Source organism: Ranitomeya variabilis, chromosome 4 (genome assembly GCF_051348905.1).
Source record: "Ranitomeya variabilis isolate aRanVar5 chromosome 4, aRanVar5.hap1, whole genome shotgun sequence".
Lineage (NCBI taxonomy): Eukaryota > Metazoa > Chordata > Amphibia > Anura > Dendrobatidae > Ranitomeya > Ranitomeya variabilis.
Genome location: NC_135235.1, coordinates 504,594,368 through 504,613,484, shown reverse-complemented (window position 1 = coordinate 504,613,484; position 19,117 = coordinate 504,594,368). Strand labels below are relative to the sequence as shown.

The 19,117-nt window shown below is 39.8% G+C and overlaps 1 protein-coding gene and 1 long non-coding RNA gene across 2 annotated transcripts; both read left to right on the top strand.

Annotated features, from left to right (window-relative positions):
• Window positions 1-7,757: 7,757 nt before the first annotated feature.
• On the top strand, window positions 7,758-12,994 carry LOC143765421 (glucose-6-phosphatase catalytic subunit 1-like). The gene is made up of 5 exons (XM_077252066.1): window positions 7,758-8,051; window positions 9,047-9,156; window positions 9,607-9,715; window positions 9,839-9,954; window positions 10,207-12,994. The coding sequence occupies exons 1-5, from the start codon at window positions 7,822-7,824 to the stop codon at window positions 10,713-10,715; spliced, it is 1,074 nt and encodes a 357-aa protein (XP_077108181.1). The 5' UTR covers window positions 7,758-7,821; the 3' UTR covers window positions 10,716-12,994.
• A 387-nt stretch (window positions 12,995-13,381) lies between these two features.
• LOC143765422 (uncharacterized) lies at window positions 13,382-19,117 on the top strand. The gene is made up of 3 exons (XR_013213389.1): window positions 13,382-13,496; window positions 15,813-15,936; window positions 18,437-19,117. It is a non-coding gene; the product is annotated as an uncharacterized LOC143765422 (long non-coding RNA).

Here is a 19,117-nt window from a genome sequence, read left to right as displayed (position 1 = left end):
GCATAGGGAAGACCCCTGGAAGCATCTCTGGATCCCAGATCGCTGATGGGAACAATGTCAGAGTATTACGCCACTTTTACAGACTGACAATAAAACATACAAAATCGCAGTTAGAATGGATTTGACTGGAAAAAATGTTAAGAAAAAGGCAAAATAAATTAAAAAAAAAATGCTCCTCCACACCTTGGGCTATGTTCACACGTAGTGTAGTGTTTTTGCACGTTTTATTTTTTGACCATTGAAAACAATGAATTATACAGGAAATGTAATTTTAGCATTTGAATACCTTATCTGTCCATGTGGTGTGTGAGACATGATCAGACATACTGCATCTTATAATAATTATATATATAATTTATGAAGGTGGGACTCTGAAAGTCTCAATTTTTTTTCAGGGCCATTAGGCGGCCATCACTATTTGCATAGGGCCATCAGGCTGCCCTTACTATTGTTAGAGGGCCAGCAAGTGGTGTATAATATTTATCTGCTCAGTACAATTTTCAGGATTATGAGCAAAAAGAATATTAGCCTCGAGAAGGCGTTTTGGTATGAGTTGCAGGTTGCAGTATACAGGATGTACATTTCACCCTATCCTGTCCTACATGATCCCTTCAGCACAAGCTCTCGTTAACTATTGCTGACATCAGTATTACTGTTGATTATCATTAGCCCTAAGAAGAGCTACTGTTGTACTTAAAAGAAATAGAATTGTGGTTGTATTCCTGGGTAATAACACGCAGCTACAATTCTGCCCCTCTTTCACAGCACCTCTCCCTACTCTGCCTGTGTCCGGGGTACAGTGTGACGAGCATAGCTACAAAGCACCAGCTACAGCTTAGGCTACTTTCACACTAGTGTTTTTTTGCATACGTCGAAATGCGTCGTTTTGGCAAAAAAAACGCATCCTGCAAAGTCGTCTGCAGGATGCGTTTTTTCTCCATAGACTAACATTAGTGACGCATCGTGCGACAGTTGCGTCATGTTGTGGCGGACCGCCGGCAGCAAAAAACGTTACATGTAACGTTTTTTTGTGCCGACGGTCCGCCATTTCCGACCGTGCATGTGCGGCCGGAACTCCGCCCCCACCTCCCCGCACCTCACAATGGGGCAGTGGATGCGTGGAAAAACAGCATCCGCTGCCCCCGTTGTGCGGCGCTTGCACAGTATGCGTCGGTACGTCGGGCCGACGCAGCGCGACGGCCCCGTACCGATGCTAGTGTGAAAGTAGCCTAAATTGATCTGAAAAATTGTCTTGTCAATATGGTCTCCGGTAACAAACTGAGAATAAATAGGTGGGCCCCATTTTGATAAACACCTAGTCCACATAGGTGAAATGCTGGAAAACAAGCAAAAAAAACCCTCATTTTGGCTTACAAATACGGATGTAACACTGAATAATGCCTTACATGCTTCATATTTGGCTATATATGACATTTTTTAAAGGTTTTATAGAAATAAACTTTATTAATTAAATAATCAAAATTGCATTTTATATGGAGAAATAACTTTTATTACAGTAGATATATGTGGGATAATTGAATTACTGTTCATGAACTGCAAATTATCCCTGCTTGTTAATATACTTATTTACGGTCGAGGGCAATCAACTATTTTTCCTGCTGATGGATAATTATGAGAACCATGGACTGGACGTTACTTGTTATCTTTCATCTCAGGTGATCTATGTCTGCTGTTGACATCACTTCTCCAAGTTCAGTGACCCATGACCCAGAAAAAAAACAGCCCTTTGAATCAGGCCATATTGACTTTACATCTGTTTTTCGGCATTATATAATAGTTTAAAAAATTGACTTTAAATGGTGCTCTCTGCTCTATTGCAGGTTATTGCAGATGCACAGATAGACATTGGGACTATTAAATATGTTTTTAATAAAATTGGATCGTTTTATGGGATCTCCATGTGGTGCTGAATACCTTCTTCTCTCTTGATTGCACTTACTCTCTACTCTCTCTAGCGTAGGTTCAGTATTGTTGAAACCTCCATCCATGTTTCAACCATTTAATTTCAATGAGAAAGATGGAACAGCAACAAAAAGGAGAAAAAAACAATTAGCCAAGTTGAAATCCAACATGCCCAATCCTACGTTCCCTAACACCTGCAATTGTGGTATCATGACAATTTCTAGAAACACTTTAGATGGTCATCGGATCCTACATAAATCAGTAGTTTTTGATCCAATGTGTAAGGCCAGTCTTGAAGGGGTTGTCTGCTATACCATATTTTGCTTCTACAAAAGGGCCAGCCGATGCGGATCTTACCTGTAGAAGACTACTACTAGGACGTATTACAAGTATGTAATAAGAGAAAAAGGGGCTTGGTACTGTGCTAGCCAGTTGAAAAAAATAATGCTCTCAGTGTGAAAAACAAGTTAATCTTGTAGCTATGATACCTTTTAATTGGTATCAAACATAAAATAAATAATGTTACCACGTCTGAGGAAGGGACCTAAGAAGTCTTGAAAGCTTGCTTTGTAACATTATTTATTATATTCTTGTTAGCCATTAAAAGGTATCATAACTACAAGATTATCTTGTTTTTCACACTGAAAGTATGTTACAACAACATATAGGAACAGGAGAAATATTATAAATTATTCCAACAGTAAAACTAATTTTCTTATTTGTAATCTAACAGTCAATTAATATTTATTCCAAGTGCAAACCCTTTGTTGTTAACTGAAATTCTTGGACCAAAATTGCTCCTGACATGTGCGCAAACCTCATCATCAACTACAAAAAATGTCTGACTGCTGTGCTTGCCAACAAGGGTTTTGCCACCAAGTATTAAGACTTGTTTGCCAGAGGGACCAAATACTTATTTCTCACTGCAAAATGCAAATTTATATAATTTATACAAAGTGATTTTCTGGATTTTATTTTTGATATTCTATCTCTCAATGTTAAAATTAACCTACCCTTAAAATTATTGTAGACTGTTCATGTCTTTGTCAGTGGGCAAACTTACAAAATCAGCAAAGGATCAAATACTTATTTCCCCCACTGTATCTTTCCCAAGTCCCCCATACAAAGGAACACTTGGCTCATCTCTACGAGGGAGCTACTATCAGACTCCGACAGCGACTAATCTGCAAACTGAATAAAAAGATGTGCAGTGGAAATACAACCAAACATATACTTCAGTCCAACCGACATCATCTGTCAGGGAAAGGTCCTCATACTTAGTAGAGTGTTTGGCAGAATTCAGTCTAATGTGTGTGGTTAATGTCAACAAAGTACCAGTTGGACACAATATTTTTGGGATTGAATACGAGCATTTATACTGCTCTTCCTTCCCTTCTTAAGGGAGAAAAGAGAAGTAAAATCCCTCTCCAATGATCAACTGCTAGAAAGCATGAAGGCAATATGGCATGAGCTTATCTAAAGGGATAATCACTTTGGAAGCTGCAATTGAGTCTTGGCCTTGCTATTGCTGCAATTCCTGGAAAACAGCTTTCATATCCCAGAGGCTCCTTGGATCTGTTTAGTTTCATATAGTCATGGAAAAATACAATATCTTATTAATACAGTTTATCTAACAAACTGTTTATGTGAGCTGATTATTGCTTACATACAAGGAAGACATTGAACTGACAGCACCGATGAATGTTCAGGACAAGCCCCCAGGCTTTCCCCCTTTCATAACAAAGACCCTGTTAAAATGAAAAAACACACATTGGTTTTCTGAGTTTCTTCTAAACCTGGAACACAATATTTTTGTTACATTTTGGACAAACCTGTTCAAACTGGAATTTTTCTCTTTTAGCAAAGTGAACATAACAAATCCCAGGTGCCAAAAGAAGACAAATAGCAGAGAAGAGAGTCTCCTAATTCTTGTGCCACGGATAAGAGGGGGTGGAGAAACTTTTGGATAAGACATATGGACAATGGAAAATTATATGAAAATCTTGGAGTCACAGCTGGGGGCTGTTGTAGGAAATGGACACATGATACTGTCTGACATAAGTCTACGAAAGGCCATGGATTCCTTGCTAGACAGAATACAATGTGTTCGACATACTAGAAAATTAAATTCATTTAAAGTTGTAAATTAGTAAAAGCGGAGTACATAACTACAGTGTAGATGGGGTCTTGCTCCATAAGAGTTTACATACACATTATATTTACATTATAGGGGATTATGCATATATTATGCAAAGGAAAGCAAAATCAGATGTCAAGGAGAATGTGAAGAATGGAGGTCATGACAAAATCATAATGGTGCACCCTCTTCTGGAGAGCAACCTTGGCCTTCTATTCTTCTATTTGATTGGTCCAGTAGAAAGGGCAAAAGACAGTTTCAGAGTCGGAAATTGAAATTAGGAAAGAGTTAATTTAATATGACAAAAACCTGTAGGAAGAAAAACATTTCCATGCTCGGTAGGTTGCCATTTACTCTTTTTAAGTGGGCAGTTACTCTTTTTCAGCATTCTACAGGTGGAGGAACTTTCTTTTCCTCAGTTCCTCGCATGCATTAAGTATGCCACTGACTGATTGTTTGCCTATTCTGAACTGAAAGCCCATCTCTCTGTTTTACACGTTTGACAGGAGAGACAATCACAAGCCCCAACTACCTGTAATCCAATACAGCTACAAGAGACTGATGACACTTGACAACAGGCAGTAGACAGGAAGCTGGACAGAAGGGAACACATAATGTCTATATTGCAAGTATGCCACATGGGTAGCTTATGTGAATCAATAAGTCATTCATCATAGCACAAATAAGACATTGTTGAGCCTATGATGTTATCAATCACCTATATGGCCTGCAGAATTATTGGTGATACCTGAAACCTGCCTGTTCAGTTACAGTCCCTTGTTTGCTGTAAGAGAATTATGTGTCTGCAGTCTACCTCTAGAAACTTTAGGAACGTCTGGTGACATCCCATAGTGTGGCTAAGTAAAGATGTAACCGTTGAAAATAAATGTAAAGTAGAAGTATTTAACCTGTAAACTTTCCAACTGTGTATCTGCTGGTTCTTATACAGAGAATGACAGGAATTGTAGCATTAGAAGAACCGAGGAGCCATCATTTTAGATCTCTGCTTTAAAGAATCAGGCCAAGAAAGTTCAATCATACTTATCAGCATGTAAATGCTCAAAGAGGAACTGAGGGTTTATAAAGCAAAACAACATGTTCTCTTATCTTTACAGTCTGGCTTTAAAAAGGAGATAAACATGGAAAGAACATACAAATTCCATGAAAACTTGTTTTCCCAGTTGATTAGTACACAGGTCTCTCTTTAATCCTGCAAGTGCAATGCTAACCATTAAGCCCCATGAATGTCCAGTCATATAATACATGAACTATCCGAGTCTGCAAGAGTTAAAGCCACACCTTAAGATTACGGATCGCCCGTGCACCATATATTACAAGAAAATTTTGCCAGAAATTATGGGATACACAAAAATAAAGTTCCATGTGAGGATTTTGGAAATTTTGGTTGCCATGAATGGTTGAGATGGGAACACTTATTTAACCCCTTCACGAGCTGCACCGTACTAGTATGGCGCAGGTCGTGTCTCCCCCTTTGATGTGGGCTCCGGCGGTGAGCCCACATGTTTTCACCTGTTTGTAGCAGAGCCGATCGGGTTATGACAGCTTCTAGACTCCGATGGAGACTATTGAAGCATGCCAAAAGTAAAAAAAAAAAAGTTTTTAAAAATACTAAAAAAATATAACAGTTTGAATCACCCCCCCTTTCGCCCCATTCAAAATAAAACAATAAAAAAATCAAACATACACATATTTGGTGTCACGGAGTCCAGAATCGCCCGATCTATCAATAAAAAAAGGATTACCGTAACATGATTGCTAAACGGCGTAGCAAGGAAAAAAAAGTAAAAACGTCAGAATTACGTTTTTTAATCGCTGCAACATTGCATTAAAATGCAATAACGAACGATCAAAAGATCGTATCTGCACTAAAATGGTATAAATAAAAACGTCAGCTCAGCATGCAAAAAAAAGCCCTCACCCAACTCAAGATCAAGAAAAATGGAGACGCTATGGGTCTTGGAAAATGGAGGGGTTTTTTTTGTTTTTTTTAAACAAACTTTGGATTTTTTTCACCACTTAAATAAAAAAGAACCTAGACATGTTTGGTGTCTATTAACTTGTAAAACACCTGGAGAATCATAATGGCAGGTCAGATTTAGCATTTGGTAAACATGGTAAAAAAAAATCCAAAAACCCGTTGTAGAATTGAACTTTTTTTTTGCAATTTCACCGCACTTGGAATTTTTTTCCCATCTTTGAATACAGAATATGGTAAAACCAATGGTTTTGTTCAAAAGTACAACTTGTCCTACAAAAAACAGGACCCTTACGTGGCCACATTGACTGAAAAATAAAAAAGTTATGGCTCTGGGAAGAAGGGGAGCAAAAAATAAACGCAAAAACGAAAAAGGGCAAGGTCTTGAAGGAATTAATTACTGTACTTAATATATTTTCATAGTTGCCAGAGTGTTACTGAAACACATACCAGAATGTGTATTCCCTTACCTGCAATGCATTTGGCTCCACATAGACCAGGATATTAAATTGAAGGGATCTCTTGGTTGATGAATTAAGCTGCAGGATAAACCTCAACTTCTGTGGATGTAGAACTAATGTATGACATGTATGATCAAGAACAAAGTCAAGGGTAATCATTAAGAAGTAAATTAAAATACATCAGTCTAGTGGCTAATACAGAAAAGTATTCAGGAAACATCTTGATGTTAGAGCCAGGAGAAGAACCACAAACACCAGAGAACCGAAGTTTATACCAAGCATAAGGCCTAGGTTAGGTTCAAAGTCAGAAACAGAAGCCCCTGGCAAATAGCAAGAACAAGAGCCAAGAAAGGATTGTCCATAAATTACCTAGCCCTATACTGAAGCTTTGGTCAACTGGAGATGCCCATAGGCAAGATAACAACTTTAGCCATGATCCCAAAATGGTCAACACTAGAGTAGACGAGAGGTTGAAGAGAACTTTATAAATTGGACCCAACAGATGGCACAACCAGTAGAGACCTGGCCCTGGTGAACGCAATAAAGACCTGGGGCCAACAGAGAAGTGAGGTTCTAAAATAGAAATAAAAAGGGGAAACGTATGGGATACTTTTGCTCTCTGTGTTACTCAAAACTAAGGCTTGCTACAAAATCTGAAAAATATACACAGAGCAATAGTAGCAAAAAAAGCTACTGTTGGACAAAGTCTTAAGCCAAGCTTTGTCACAGAGGTTAATAAAGTGCTCAATGTACAAGGATAAGCAAAATATGCAATCTACAAATTTATACATACAAAAGAAGTAGTATTTTTGACAGTTATAGATACAGCCAATGATTAGGTTTTAGTTGAATATTTAATTCAATTACCGTAATTCCCCTCCATTTGTAATGCAGACAACACATATCTATTATTGGAAGGTACACAACCTTCTAAATTCACGAACAAACAGACCAGAACACCGGTATAACCTAGAGACCTTAGCTAAGCATATTTAGTAGTACCTTCATTCTGACGTCCATACATAGGACTCTGCCCCGTGAATTGTCAACAAGGATATTTTCACCATTTTTTCATCATTTCTCTGTAATATGACACTGGTCAGCAGCTTTTTTTCCCTCTAACCCTACCTGCGTCAACCATGTAATTTTGTCAACAATGTGTTGCTACAGAGATGTTCAGGGGGGTCAAAGATCACAGTGACTCGCTTGAGCTGCAGACCATATAATAGGCAGCTGCAGGGAGCCAGATATCAGATCAACAGACTCAAAGCAAGAAAAGAAGCTTACAAGAGATTGAAATAGAGATGGAGAACGGAATGGATGCTCTCCACCACTCTGGAGTCCAAATGGTCCAATACCTCCAGATGAACTATAAGAGTTCTCAAGACTGGTTCATGTTTGTCTCCTTTGCTGCTGATCTAAGAAATACTTTCTTCATTTTCTTCCCCATCTGGTTCCATCTTTGTGAGTCAGTGGGCATCAAACTCATCTGGGTGGCAGTGATTGGGGACTGGCTCAACCTTGTCTTTAAGTGGTATGTTGGACAAGTGTTGTATGTTGTCATGTTCTTGGTCATTCAGTAATGCTAGGCTTTGACTTATTGAGAATTAAATTGTGGTTCATATTATTAGTCACAGGTTTACACTTACGTGTCATGTGTAGCTCGTAATGTCTCTCAGCATGCCCAGTTTACAGTTAGCAACTAAGGAACACAGATAGGGGACCACTGCCTTAAGGTCTACCTTTAGTTAAGATGTTCTTTTACTAAAATATCTTATCAATATGAGCAATTTCCTAATGTATTAGTATTAGTCCAAATATGTCTCTTTGTAAGTTTGTGGCAGACCTTAAGGTGCATGCAGGAAAGTGAAATTCCCTATGGCTTTGTCTATAGGATGTGGAGTGTAGTAAACAACCCAATCTGTTGATGGGCTGCAGGAAAGGGAATAGGAAATGAGACTTGCATGCCATCATTGAAACTTGCTTGATTTGCAATTCCTTAATTGTTTAGTGAAAATAGAAAAAAATAATCTAATCTATCTAAAAGAAAAAAAAATAAACATCACTAGCTCTCTCTCTCTCTCTATATATATACATATATAAAGAAAAAGGAATGCAAAGCTTACCAGGCTTTGGCCCAATCGGAATAATAAATGCAAAAATTGGAAGCAGCGCTCCAAAGTGCAAAGTATAGGACTTTAATGGCCTATTGGCTAAAAGTTCACACTGTGAACCAAAATGTTGCCACATGGGCCATTAAAGTCCTATAATTTGCACTATTTTTGGGTGATCCATTCTGCTGTAGAATATGTTGGTGCTGTAATTATGTACATTTAGCTTAGACTCTATCAATCCATTCATATATCTATCTAATATCATTTTACTATCTTTTCAATAATTAATCAGTAGACGTCATGTTTTAAAGTCTAGGACTTTCAGCTTCCTATTCTGTGCATTGTTTTAACCGTCCCCTATAGGATTCTGTTGATCATCCCTTGTGGTTTATGAGCAATTTTTCTTCACTTCCAGGATTCTGTTTGGTCAGAGGCCATACTGGTGGGTACACGACACCAATTATTACACCAACATGACTGCCCCCATCATCCAGCAGTTTCCTGTTACCTGTGAGACTGGTCCAGGTGAGAAAATCTCCTACATTAGATTCAATGTCTTGTGTTCAGTGTCTTATTGTGTCCTGTAACAAGTAGATAATAAATGGATCATTTAACAATTCTAGTACCCTCTCACTATACATTTACTATATCCATTTACACTACTTTATACAAAAGTGTACTGCATAGTGGTGTAACTTGAATTTTGTGGGCTCCAAAGCAAATTCTCTATCGGGACTCACAACTATCACAGGTCAACAATAATATTGGTTTTCTCATATGTGCCAAAGAGCCTGAGGCTAGAAGGCCTGGTGAGACTGCATGCTCTGCACCCACTATAGTTACGCCTCTTACTACATTCATTGTAAGTTAGAGACAAACTTGATCATCTTCACCTATGTATCAGATTATCTACGGTAAATATTGCAAAATCAAATATTTAATTAAAATAATATTCAAAAAATTGTGTTCTCGCAGGGAGTCCTTCAGGTCATGCCATGGGTTCAGCGGGAGTCTACTATGTCATGGTGACCTCACTACTTACCATCATGCTGAATAGGAGGCATTCAATCTCTTTTAAAAGCAGGTAAATAATCTAATATTCTTCATGATGATAATAATATGGAAGAAATATGAGAGAGAGAATCCGCTTTCCATGATCAACTTCATTGCTATTTTGGTTAATTGACAGCATCTATTTCTCTTCTAGATGTCTTCAGGCTGCCCTGTGGGCTGGATTCTGGGTCGTCCAAATTTGTGTCTGCCTATCACGAATTTTCCTTGCTGCTCACTTTCCACATCAAGTTGTGTGTGGCGTCATATCAGGTCAGTGTACAATGCTTCCAGTACCAACTTAGGAAAGCTCAAACTATCAGAATCACTGCATATGCAGAGGCTTTTCCTATCTTACCATATTTTCCAAAGTGGTGCCAAAACGTCTGATAGCTCCTCCATTTCCAACCTCATAGCTCTAACATACATGTTAAAGAGGGCATTGACCATCTTGATTGCCAGCCTAAAGTTAACTAGCTCACCTGAGAAGCTGACCGCTTATTCTACTGTTTATTCTTATTATAGGAATGCTGGTAGCTGAAGTTTTTGGGAATGTTCGATCCATCTACAAGGCCAGTTTAAAGAAATATCTGTATACAACTATGTTCCTGTTCTCCTTTGCCTTGGGCTTTTACTTGGTCTTGAAAGCAGTGGGCGTGGACCTCCTTTGGACTCTGGAGAAGGCCAAGAGATGGTGCGACCGACCTGAATGGATCCACATTGACACCAATCCTTTTGCTGGACTCTTGAGGAATCTTGGAATTCTCTTTGGATTAGGCCTAGCGCTCAACTCCCAGATGTATAAGGAAAGCTGCCAAGGAAAGCTTTCGAACCAGTTCACATTCCGTCTCTGCTGTATAGCAACTTCTCTGTTTGTTCTTCATATTTTTGACAGCTTCAAACCACCTACAAAAGTTGAGATGACCTTCTACCTCCTTTCCTTCTGCAAAAGTGCTGCCGTTCCTTTAGCTTGTGTAGGGATTGTTCCGTACTGTCTATCCCACATTATGAACAAGAAAGAAAAGGTTAGATAAAAGTTGGTCAACATTTGGTATAAAACATTTGCAGGACAATATTCCAAGATGGTTGACATCTAGCATACCTGTCTTATAAGAAGACTACTATGAAAAACCATTCAATTGACTTTGGTCATGAAGTCACAGAATTTCAGGGAAGGAGAACGGTCACACCAAGGAGATGACAAAGAAAAGCACTATACCAGACTCAAGGAAGATTTGACATATGGGTCAAAGCTTTTATATGTAATATAGTGGTAGGGAAGCACAAAGACTTTTTTGCACAGCTCAAGTTCAGCGTCCTATCAGCCAAGGTGGGAGCATGTAGTTGTATTAAAACAATGGCGGCAAAAGTTAAATTCTATATTTAAGCCACAATGCTTTGTCCAGGGTTAGAGAAACATGATTGTTTTCTTCCAAAAATTGTGCCACACCTGTCCACTGAAGGTCACCCCACGGTGGAAGAGGTCATAAATGTTTCTCTAATCCTATGTAACAATATAAGGCCATGTTCAAAAAAACGGAAATGCTGTTTTTGTTTCCACTGCATTTTCTTCTGCAGGTATCCACACCAAAATTCACAGTAGCAATTTGCTCTGATTTTGTGTTATTAATAGATTTTTGTAGTGTTTTTAATACTTTTTTTTATCTAGTTCAGAAATTCTGGGATTTTGCACTTAAAAGTTGAATAGCATTTTTTAATATGCATTTTTTATGCTCCCCATAGAAGCCTACAGGGGAAAAACAAAACACAGTTCCACAGTTAAACACAGTGGGGGGTATGAGTGTTTATGAAATCACACCAACTTTGCTTGAACTGTTTAACAAAGCAGATTTTCTGCACATAGAAAGCAGTGGAAAAAAACAGTCTATTCTACATGGACTTTAACTTTTTGTACATCAAAAATGGTTAATTTAGTTGTCACAAACTCACAACACAAATGGCTAAGAAAAGCTACTACCTCCTAAAAAGGTGCTAAATACCCATCCAGTATTAATGTGTCATGCCTGTTCTATATAGTTTCTTGTTTGTTAGCCAATCCAATCGTTCTGGTCTCATTCCAATACTCGGACAAAACCTTCTCAATCTGAATGTTTGCCCACGTTAAAATAAAAACACATACTCGCCTCCTGTGCCAACGCCGTTCCAGCGATACACTCGCATTCCCTGGGCTCTCGTACGATTGTTATGTCATGTAAGCTCTGCACCCCAAACATTGCCGGCTTCACTTCAGAAGAAAAAGTAATCAAGAGGAAGTCAGGGCTGTGAATGCTCTCACTTCCTCCTGGAAACTTACATGTCCGCTAGCGCTGATTAGGCGAAGGGCTCATGTGTCATTAGCAACCTCCCAAGAGCCCCGGAAATGCGAGTGCCGACACCGCTGGAATGGCGCCAGCACAGAAGGTGAGCATAAAGTGTTTTTATTTAAACGGCGCCAACCATTAAGATTGGGAAGTGGCTGTCCTAGTAGTGGACAACCCCTTTAAGGTTGCACCTTATTCTTTCTATAGACATTAAACAGTTCAGTCACCAGATATCACAATACAAACTGTATGCATTATTAAAAAAATAACAGACTTTTGTATAGGCTGGTGTACTTACATTGAAAACTGATGTCAAAAAGTCCGATAATGCTTTTTTTTTTTTAAGGTTTTCCCCAATATTAAAAATAGTATTTTATTACTGGGCATTAACACTTTCATGTAAGGATTATATAGCCATTGTGGCATCTCTTTAGGCTGCTCTGCATAACTACCCTATGAATAATGCCCCCTTGGAAACAATCATAAAAATGTAGTCCAAAATGTTTAAAAAAAAAGACCCACAATTGTGGCACCATATGTCAGATTTAACAAAAAAAACACCAAAATAAATAAATTAAAAACCAAATACTCCATTGGGCTGTGGAAATCAAATTAGAGCAAAAACTGTATAATGTGTGCAGCTTGTATTGTAAAATCTGAATACAGATCCACTGACATTGGCGGACAGAAAGGGCCCCTGTGCAAGAACAATATATGGGCCCTCAGTAAACAGAGAATTCTGCCTATGACAGAAGCTGCTTGCTGCTTTGGAGGTGGAATTGGCCCCATTACCTCTTGGGCCTTTGTGCAACTGCCCAGGTGGCACAAATGCCGCCCCTGCACTTTGAAGATCATTATAATTTTCTTGTCATATTCAAAAGATCAAAAGTAATAACGTCTCACTTTTATTGTGCTACATGTTGTTAAACTTATAATAAATATTGTTGGTTTTGTAAAAAATATATATATTTATTAAATTACTTTGTTTTAGATTAATTGAATCATCTTCATGACTGTGTAGTATAAGAATGATAATTCTTCAAAACTGTTTTTATATGGACACAATGGTAAGAGTAAGCAGTTGTTATGAGAGGGTATGGTCAATGACAGCAATTTAGCAAAGTCAATTAATAAATTATCAAGTATTCCTAACTATCTGTTAAGCTGTCCACACAGATTCGATATGACTTAGTAAACCCACTGCTCTCGGCAGGATCCCATATTTCTTCCTTGACAGTGCACTCCCTCAAAAATACCTCATCCTCCCCGCTATTTGCGCTGCATTCAGGGATCTTCTGCGCAGGCGCCAGTGACCTCCAGTGTGCGGCCCGATAATATGCTCTACCCACTTCCTGCCTGCATAGTCATCGTTAGGAACCTTGTGTACTTGGCTATGACTGTGCAGGGAGGAAGAGGGCAGAGCACCTTACTGGTGTGCATGCCGGAAGTCACTGGCGCCTGTGCAGAAGATCCCTGAATGCCGTGCCAATAGAGGTATGTATTTCTGAGGTAGTGCAGGGTTCAGGATTCCGGGGCCATAACTGACACTGATGGGAGGGGGTAAGTATTACACTGAAGACAGGAGGCAGGGATTTCTTCCAGGCACCGCACGTCCCAGAGCCTGGAAGAAATAATTAGCATAAAGACAGAATATAAGATTTCTCAGCAACAAGACCATTAATATGAGGCATACAGGACTAGTGTGACATTTCTATCACCTGTATGCCCATATTAATAGGTCATATACGTCCCGGGGGTGAGATTCCCTTTTCAGCATAGCTTGTGAAAATATAGTGCCCCGCTGAACAACTATAGTGTGTTTTATGGAGTGTTTAAAGGGTTATTCCCATTTCTAAGATCCTATCCCAATATGTCGGAGGTGTAATAATCATAATATTAGCAAATACCTCCAATTAGAAATGTCTCCTCATGTGCAGGCATTGGAGGACCTTAGGTATCCATGGTTACAATCACTAGTATAGTGACAGTTAGCTAGTTGTCAATGGTTGTAACCAGGGATACCTAAGGTCCTGAAATGCCTGCACATGAAGAAAGAGACATAGCGAATCAGAAAAACTATACATTACTAATTAGAGGTATTCGCTAATATTGTTTTTATTTCACCTACTACATATGAGGATCTTGGAGATGGGAATATCCCTTTAAGTTTGTCATATATAACTGTCTGGCTCTGTGTGCTGCCACGTAGCACACATGGCAATGCTAATGCAGTGTGCAGACCTTAACACAAGTTGATTGACTGGGACTACCAATGAGACCAGTGAGGTACGGTACAGGTGTAAGAATGTTGATCCTCTTTTGAGGGAAAAAACCAAGATGGTGGTTTTATTGCTGATGTTATTGACCAAGAGTGAAGAGTGGTTTCTTGCAAATAAAGTGTTCAATTTATTAAGGATGAACAAGTGATTTAAAGGGAGCACACAAAAAAATATAGACGGCAAAGCGACTAGAAAACCCGACATTTCGACCCCTCCCCTTAATTATACAGTCACTTAGTCCAAGATCTGTGAGGCATAAGAAGCATATGTAATGGGTTCCCAAACTTCTGAAAGTAATGGTGAATACAAAATTACATATGGCGAGGGAGCGCCGCTGTACAGATCCTGACAACAAGGACCATAAGTAATTGTGTATTCACCATTACTTTCAGAAGTTTGGGAACCCACTAGATATGCTCCTTATGCCTCACAGATCTTGGACTAAGCAACTGTATGATTAAGACCTGGAAGGGGTCGAAACGTCCGGTTTTCTAGTCGCTTTGCCGTCTATATTTTTTTGTGTGCTCCCTTGAAATCACTTGCTCATCCTTAATAAATTGAACACTTTATTTGCAAGAAACCACCTTGTGTGTGCGGTGAATACTGACTCTTCAATTTAGGGACTTACAAAGTACGTTACACCAGCACCTCGCATATTCGGACAGAGTGCATACTATTTGGACTTATTATTCACCAAGAGTGGTCGACCAATAGGGATTACTCCAAGAGCTAGGTGTATAAGAGTTTGCGAGATCACAAATGAACTCAAGACAACTTCTAAGCAACTAAAGGCCTTGCTCATATTAACTAATCTTACTGTTCATGAGTCCAGCATCAGGAAGACAATGGACTGCAATATGGTGTGCATGTATGAAAAGATTGTATGGAGAAAGTCTCAACGCTAAAAAAAAAAACATTTCTGCAGTTTGCTAAAGATCACCCAGACAAGCTAGAAGACTATTGGAACAATGTTCTGTGGACAGATGAGACCAAATTAGAGCTTTTTGGTTTAGATGAGGTGCATAATATTTGGAGAAAGCTAAAAGTTCACACATTGCATTTTTGCTGAGTTTTTTTTAGGCAAATTAAAAGCTGCATTTTACATGATTGATCAGCAAAAGCCATGGATTTCAGAAATTTCATGCACACACATTTTTTTTTCCTGTGTTTTTTTAAAAACTGCAGTGTGTCACTTTCAGAGTTTTTGCAGCGTTTTTAGGTAAGTGCAAACAAGCAAGAAAAATGCAGGTATCAGGTTTTCCTGCATTTTTGGTGCTCAGGAAACTCAGGAACAGTCACCACCAAACTGTATCAGCATGGAAAACGCAGCAAAACCTTCTTTTTTATGCAGCTTCTTTACTGCAGAAAAAAAACAGCAAAAACGCAACGTGTGAACATAGCTTTACAGTATAAAAGTCTCATACCATCTATGAAACATGGTGCTGGTAGTTTCATGATTTGGGCCTGTTTTGCATCTGAGCCAGGATGGCTTGTCTTCATTAATGGAACAATGAATTCTGAATTTTACCAGCAATTTCTAAATGAAGCTGTCAGGACATCTGTCAACAAGCTGAATTTCCAGAAACTCTGCAAGAAAATAACAACTTAAAGCAAAAAAAATCGTTCTACAATACAAAGATTAGAGACAAATAAAGGTAAAGTTTTGGAATGTCAAAGTCCTGAGCTTAATCTTATGGAAATGTTGTGGACGGATGATGCAAGCATTTCATGGGACAAACCCACCGATACAAGAACACAGTCGCACATTCAGTATTTGCTCAGTATTTTACCTCAGTATCTGTAAGCCAAAACCAGGAGTGGGTGATAAATACAGAAGTTGTGACGTGTTTCTATTATACTTTTCCTCTGATTATTCCTCTCCCGATTCTGTCTTATAAATACTGAGGTAAAAACTCACCAAATACTGAAAATCGGAATGTGGCCTAGTTGAAGCTGTTTTGTAGTGAGGAATAGTCTAAAATTCCTCCAAGTCAATTTTAGGACTATTTAACAAGTACCAGTAAGGGTATGTTTCCACATTCAGGAAACGCTGCGTGTTTGACGCTCGCAGCGTCCAGATGTTACAGCATAGCGGAGGGGAGTTCTTGAAATCCCGTCTCCACTATGCAGTAAAAGACGCATGCGGCAGACCTGCGGAAACGGACATGCGGCGCGTCTTTTAAGAATGCAGCATGTCCTTACAATGTTGAAACAACGCAAGGACAACATAGGTGACCTGCCAGTGACCTCAGGTGCAGATTTGGTCAGGATTTTACCTGCATAAAATCCTGACCAAATCCTGATGCAATTCTGAACATGGACACATACCCTTATAGATTGCAGTTATTGCTGCACAAAGGAGGTCACACAACATACTAAAAGCAAAGGTTCACATACCTTTAAAGGGCCACTGTCACCCCCTCCAGCCGTTATGAACTAAAAGAGCCACCTTGTGCAGCAGTAATGCTGCAGTCTAACAAGGTGGCTCTTTTAGTTTTTGATTAAGTTATAACCTCAATAAAGCGTTTTGAAAATTGTCCACAAAGACCAGATATTGTACCTGGAGGCGGTCCTAAGCGTCCTGTATGAATCCCCCAACGGCCGTCACTCTTCTCTTCAGGGGCGCTGGTTTCCGCCCCCTTCGCGGTGTTTCTTCTTAAATCCGGCGCCTGCGCTGTGTGTGCCTGCCTGGGGCCTGCGCAGTGTGTGCCTGCCTGGGGCCTGCGCAGTGTTCATTGTGAGTCACATCTCAGACGCAGGGTGCCTGACTGCGCCTGTGCGGGCAGTGCGGCCACCCTGTTGCTGAATACAGCAAGCCTCTGCCGTCTGTTCTGCACCAGCTGCAGGAAAACTACATTTCCCAGCGTCCCCCGATAGACCTGGCAGTCAGGGCATGCTGGGAGTTGTAGTTTTCCAGCTGCTGGAGCGCAGTGACGTCCATGGAGCCTGTACAGCGCTGGATAACACCGTACAGCGCTGGATAACACCGCACCGCGCCCGGAGGAGCCTGAAGACAGCGGCCACCACTGGGGTAACAGCTCCGCCGCCGCCGCTGTCAGGAGCCCTGGATCTGCGCTATGACCGACATTGAAGACTGCGCCTGCCCCAGGCAGGCACGCACAGCGCAGGCGCCGGATTTAAGAAGAAAAAGCGCGAAGGGGGCGGCGACCATCGCCCCTGAAGAGAAGAGTGACGGCCGTTGGGGGATTCATACAGGACGCTTAGGACCGCCTCCAGGTACAATATCTGGTCTTTGTGGCCAATTTTTAAAACGCTTTATTGAGGTAATAACTTAATCAAAAACTAAAAGAGCCACCTTGTTAGACTGCAGCATTACTGCTGCACAAGGTGGCTCTTTTAGTTCATAATGGCTGGAGGGGGTGACAGTGGTCCTTAATACAGACATGTCATATTGGGTCATATGCTTTTTAACAAAAAATTTCAAAGTTTAATTTGATTCCTATATTTGTTTTGGTTCTCTATCTCCTTTTAGGATCTATGTAAAATTCTGTAGTTTTTTACCAAATTTATGCAGAAATATGGAAAATTCTGAAGGGCTCACAAACTTTCAAGCACCACAGTAGACTTGGCAATCTTTGCCACATCTATCAAGCAGCATGAGCCACTTTGATAAATGTGGTGCATCTCAAGACTGTCTCGTCTAAAGCCCCCCCATTCACATTAGACTCATGTCAGCCATACCCATCATTATCGAAGAGCTTGGCGGACAGTCTAATGTATATCGGAGCTTCAGACAATTTATTGTTGGAGGAAAATATCGATCCGGCATGTCTGATTTTTGGGCTGCTGATCGCATTGTCTCTCGAATATAAGCGGCCTCCAGACGTGTGGTGATGACTCTCTCCTAGAGAACACAGGCGCGCTCGGGTAAATTAAATCTGTGTATGGGGGAGCAGCTAAATGCCGTGTATGGGGGGCGTAAGTTTGCACTAAAAATGATGCCCCTATCTGTTTCTATAGATGGCTTCTCCCTACACCAAGCACATTGTCAAGATTACTCTTCTGAGACTATGCAAAAAATAGACTCTGTTTATGTAGTAATTATGGATTCATCAAAGCATACTTTTTGTAGAGGTTAGAACAGATACACACATGCATTGAACAGATTTATTTTCCTTTCTCTGTTTTGCACAGGACAATTCTCCAGCTCTTCCCAGAAGTAGTCCTCCATACTAGTCAATGATTTCTTTATTAACTAAAGGGCATGGACACATTTTGTTTGAATGTACTGTCCTCCAGTTTCTTGGAGCTAGCATTTGGCAGATTTACACCGGTGGTGGAGTAAAAACATGTTTATACTTAAAAGCACAAGAAATAGATTTCTGCTTTGTCTTATGAACATTTTGTTTTCTTTGAAATTTTCCCCAAAACATTCTCACCTAGCGTGCACTCAGAGATATTTCACCTGTCACCTACTTTCTTGGACTGTAGATAACTCATTCACTGTCGTTAAAAAAAAAAAAAAACAACAATTGTCCTGGCACGTACGCAACAGAAAAACAACTGGACGCGCACAAAATTCTTGTACAAAGGGAACCACACTTAACAGCTTACACCTCGTGGAAAAGTTTCAGTACATGGTCATGATATTTGTGACCACATCCCAACAGAAGATGGACAAGTCACCACCAATCAGCTGTAATCAGCACATGGCACTAAGGGGCCACTTCAACAAAACTGATGAAGCACACGCTCACGCTATGCCAGTCTTAATAAAGTACAAGGCGGCATATTATTTAAGAGATGCACACCGCTTAATGAATTTGGTGCATTTTATAAGTAGCGTGCACAATTTTTTTTTGCAACTTTTCTAAG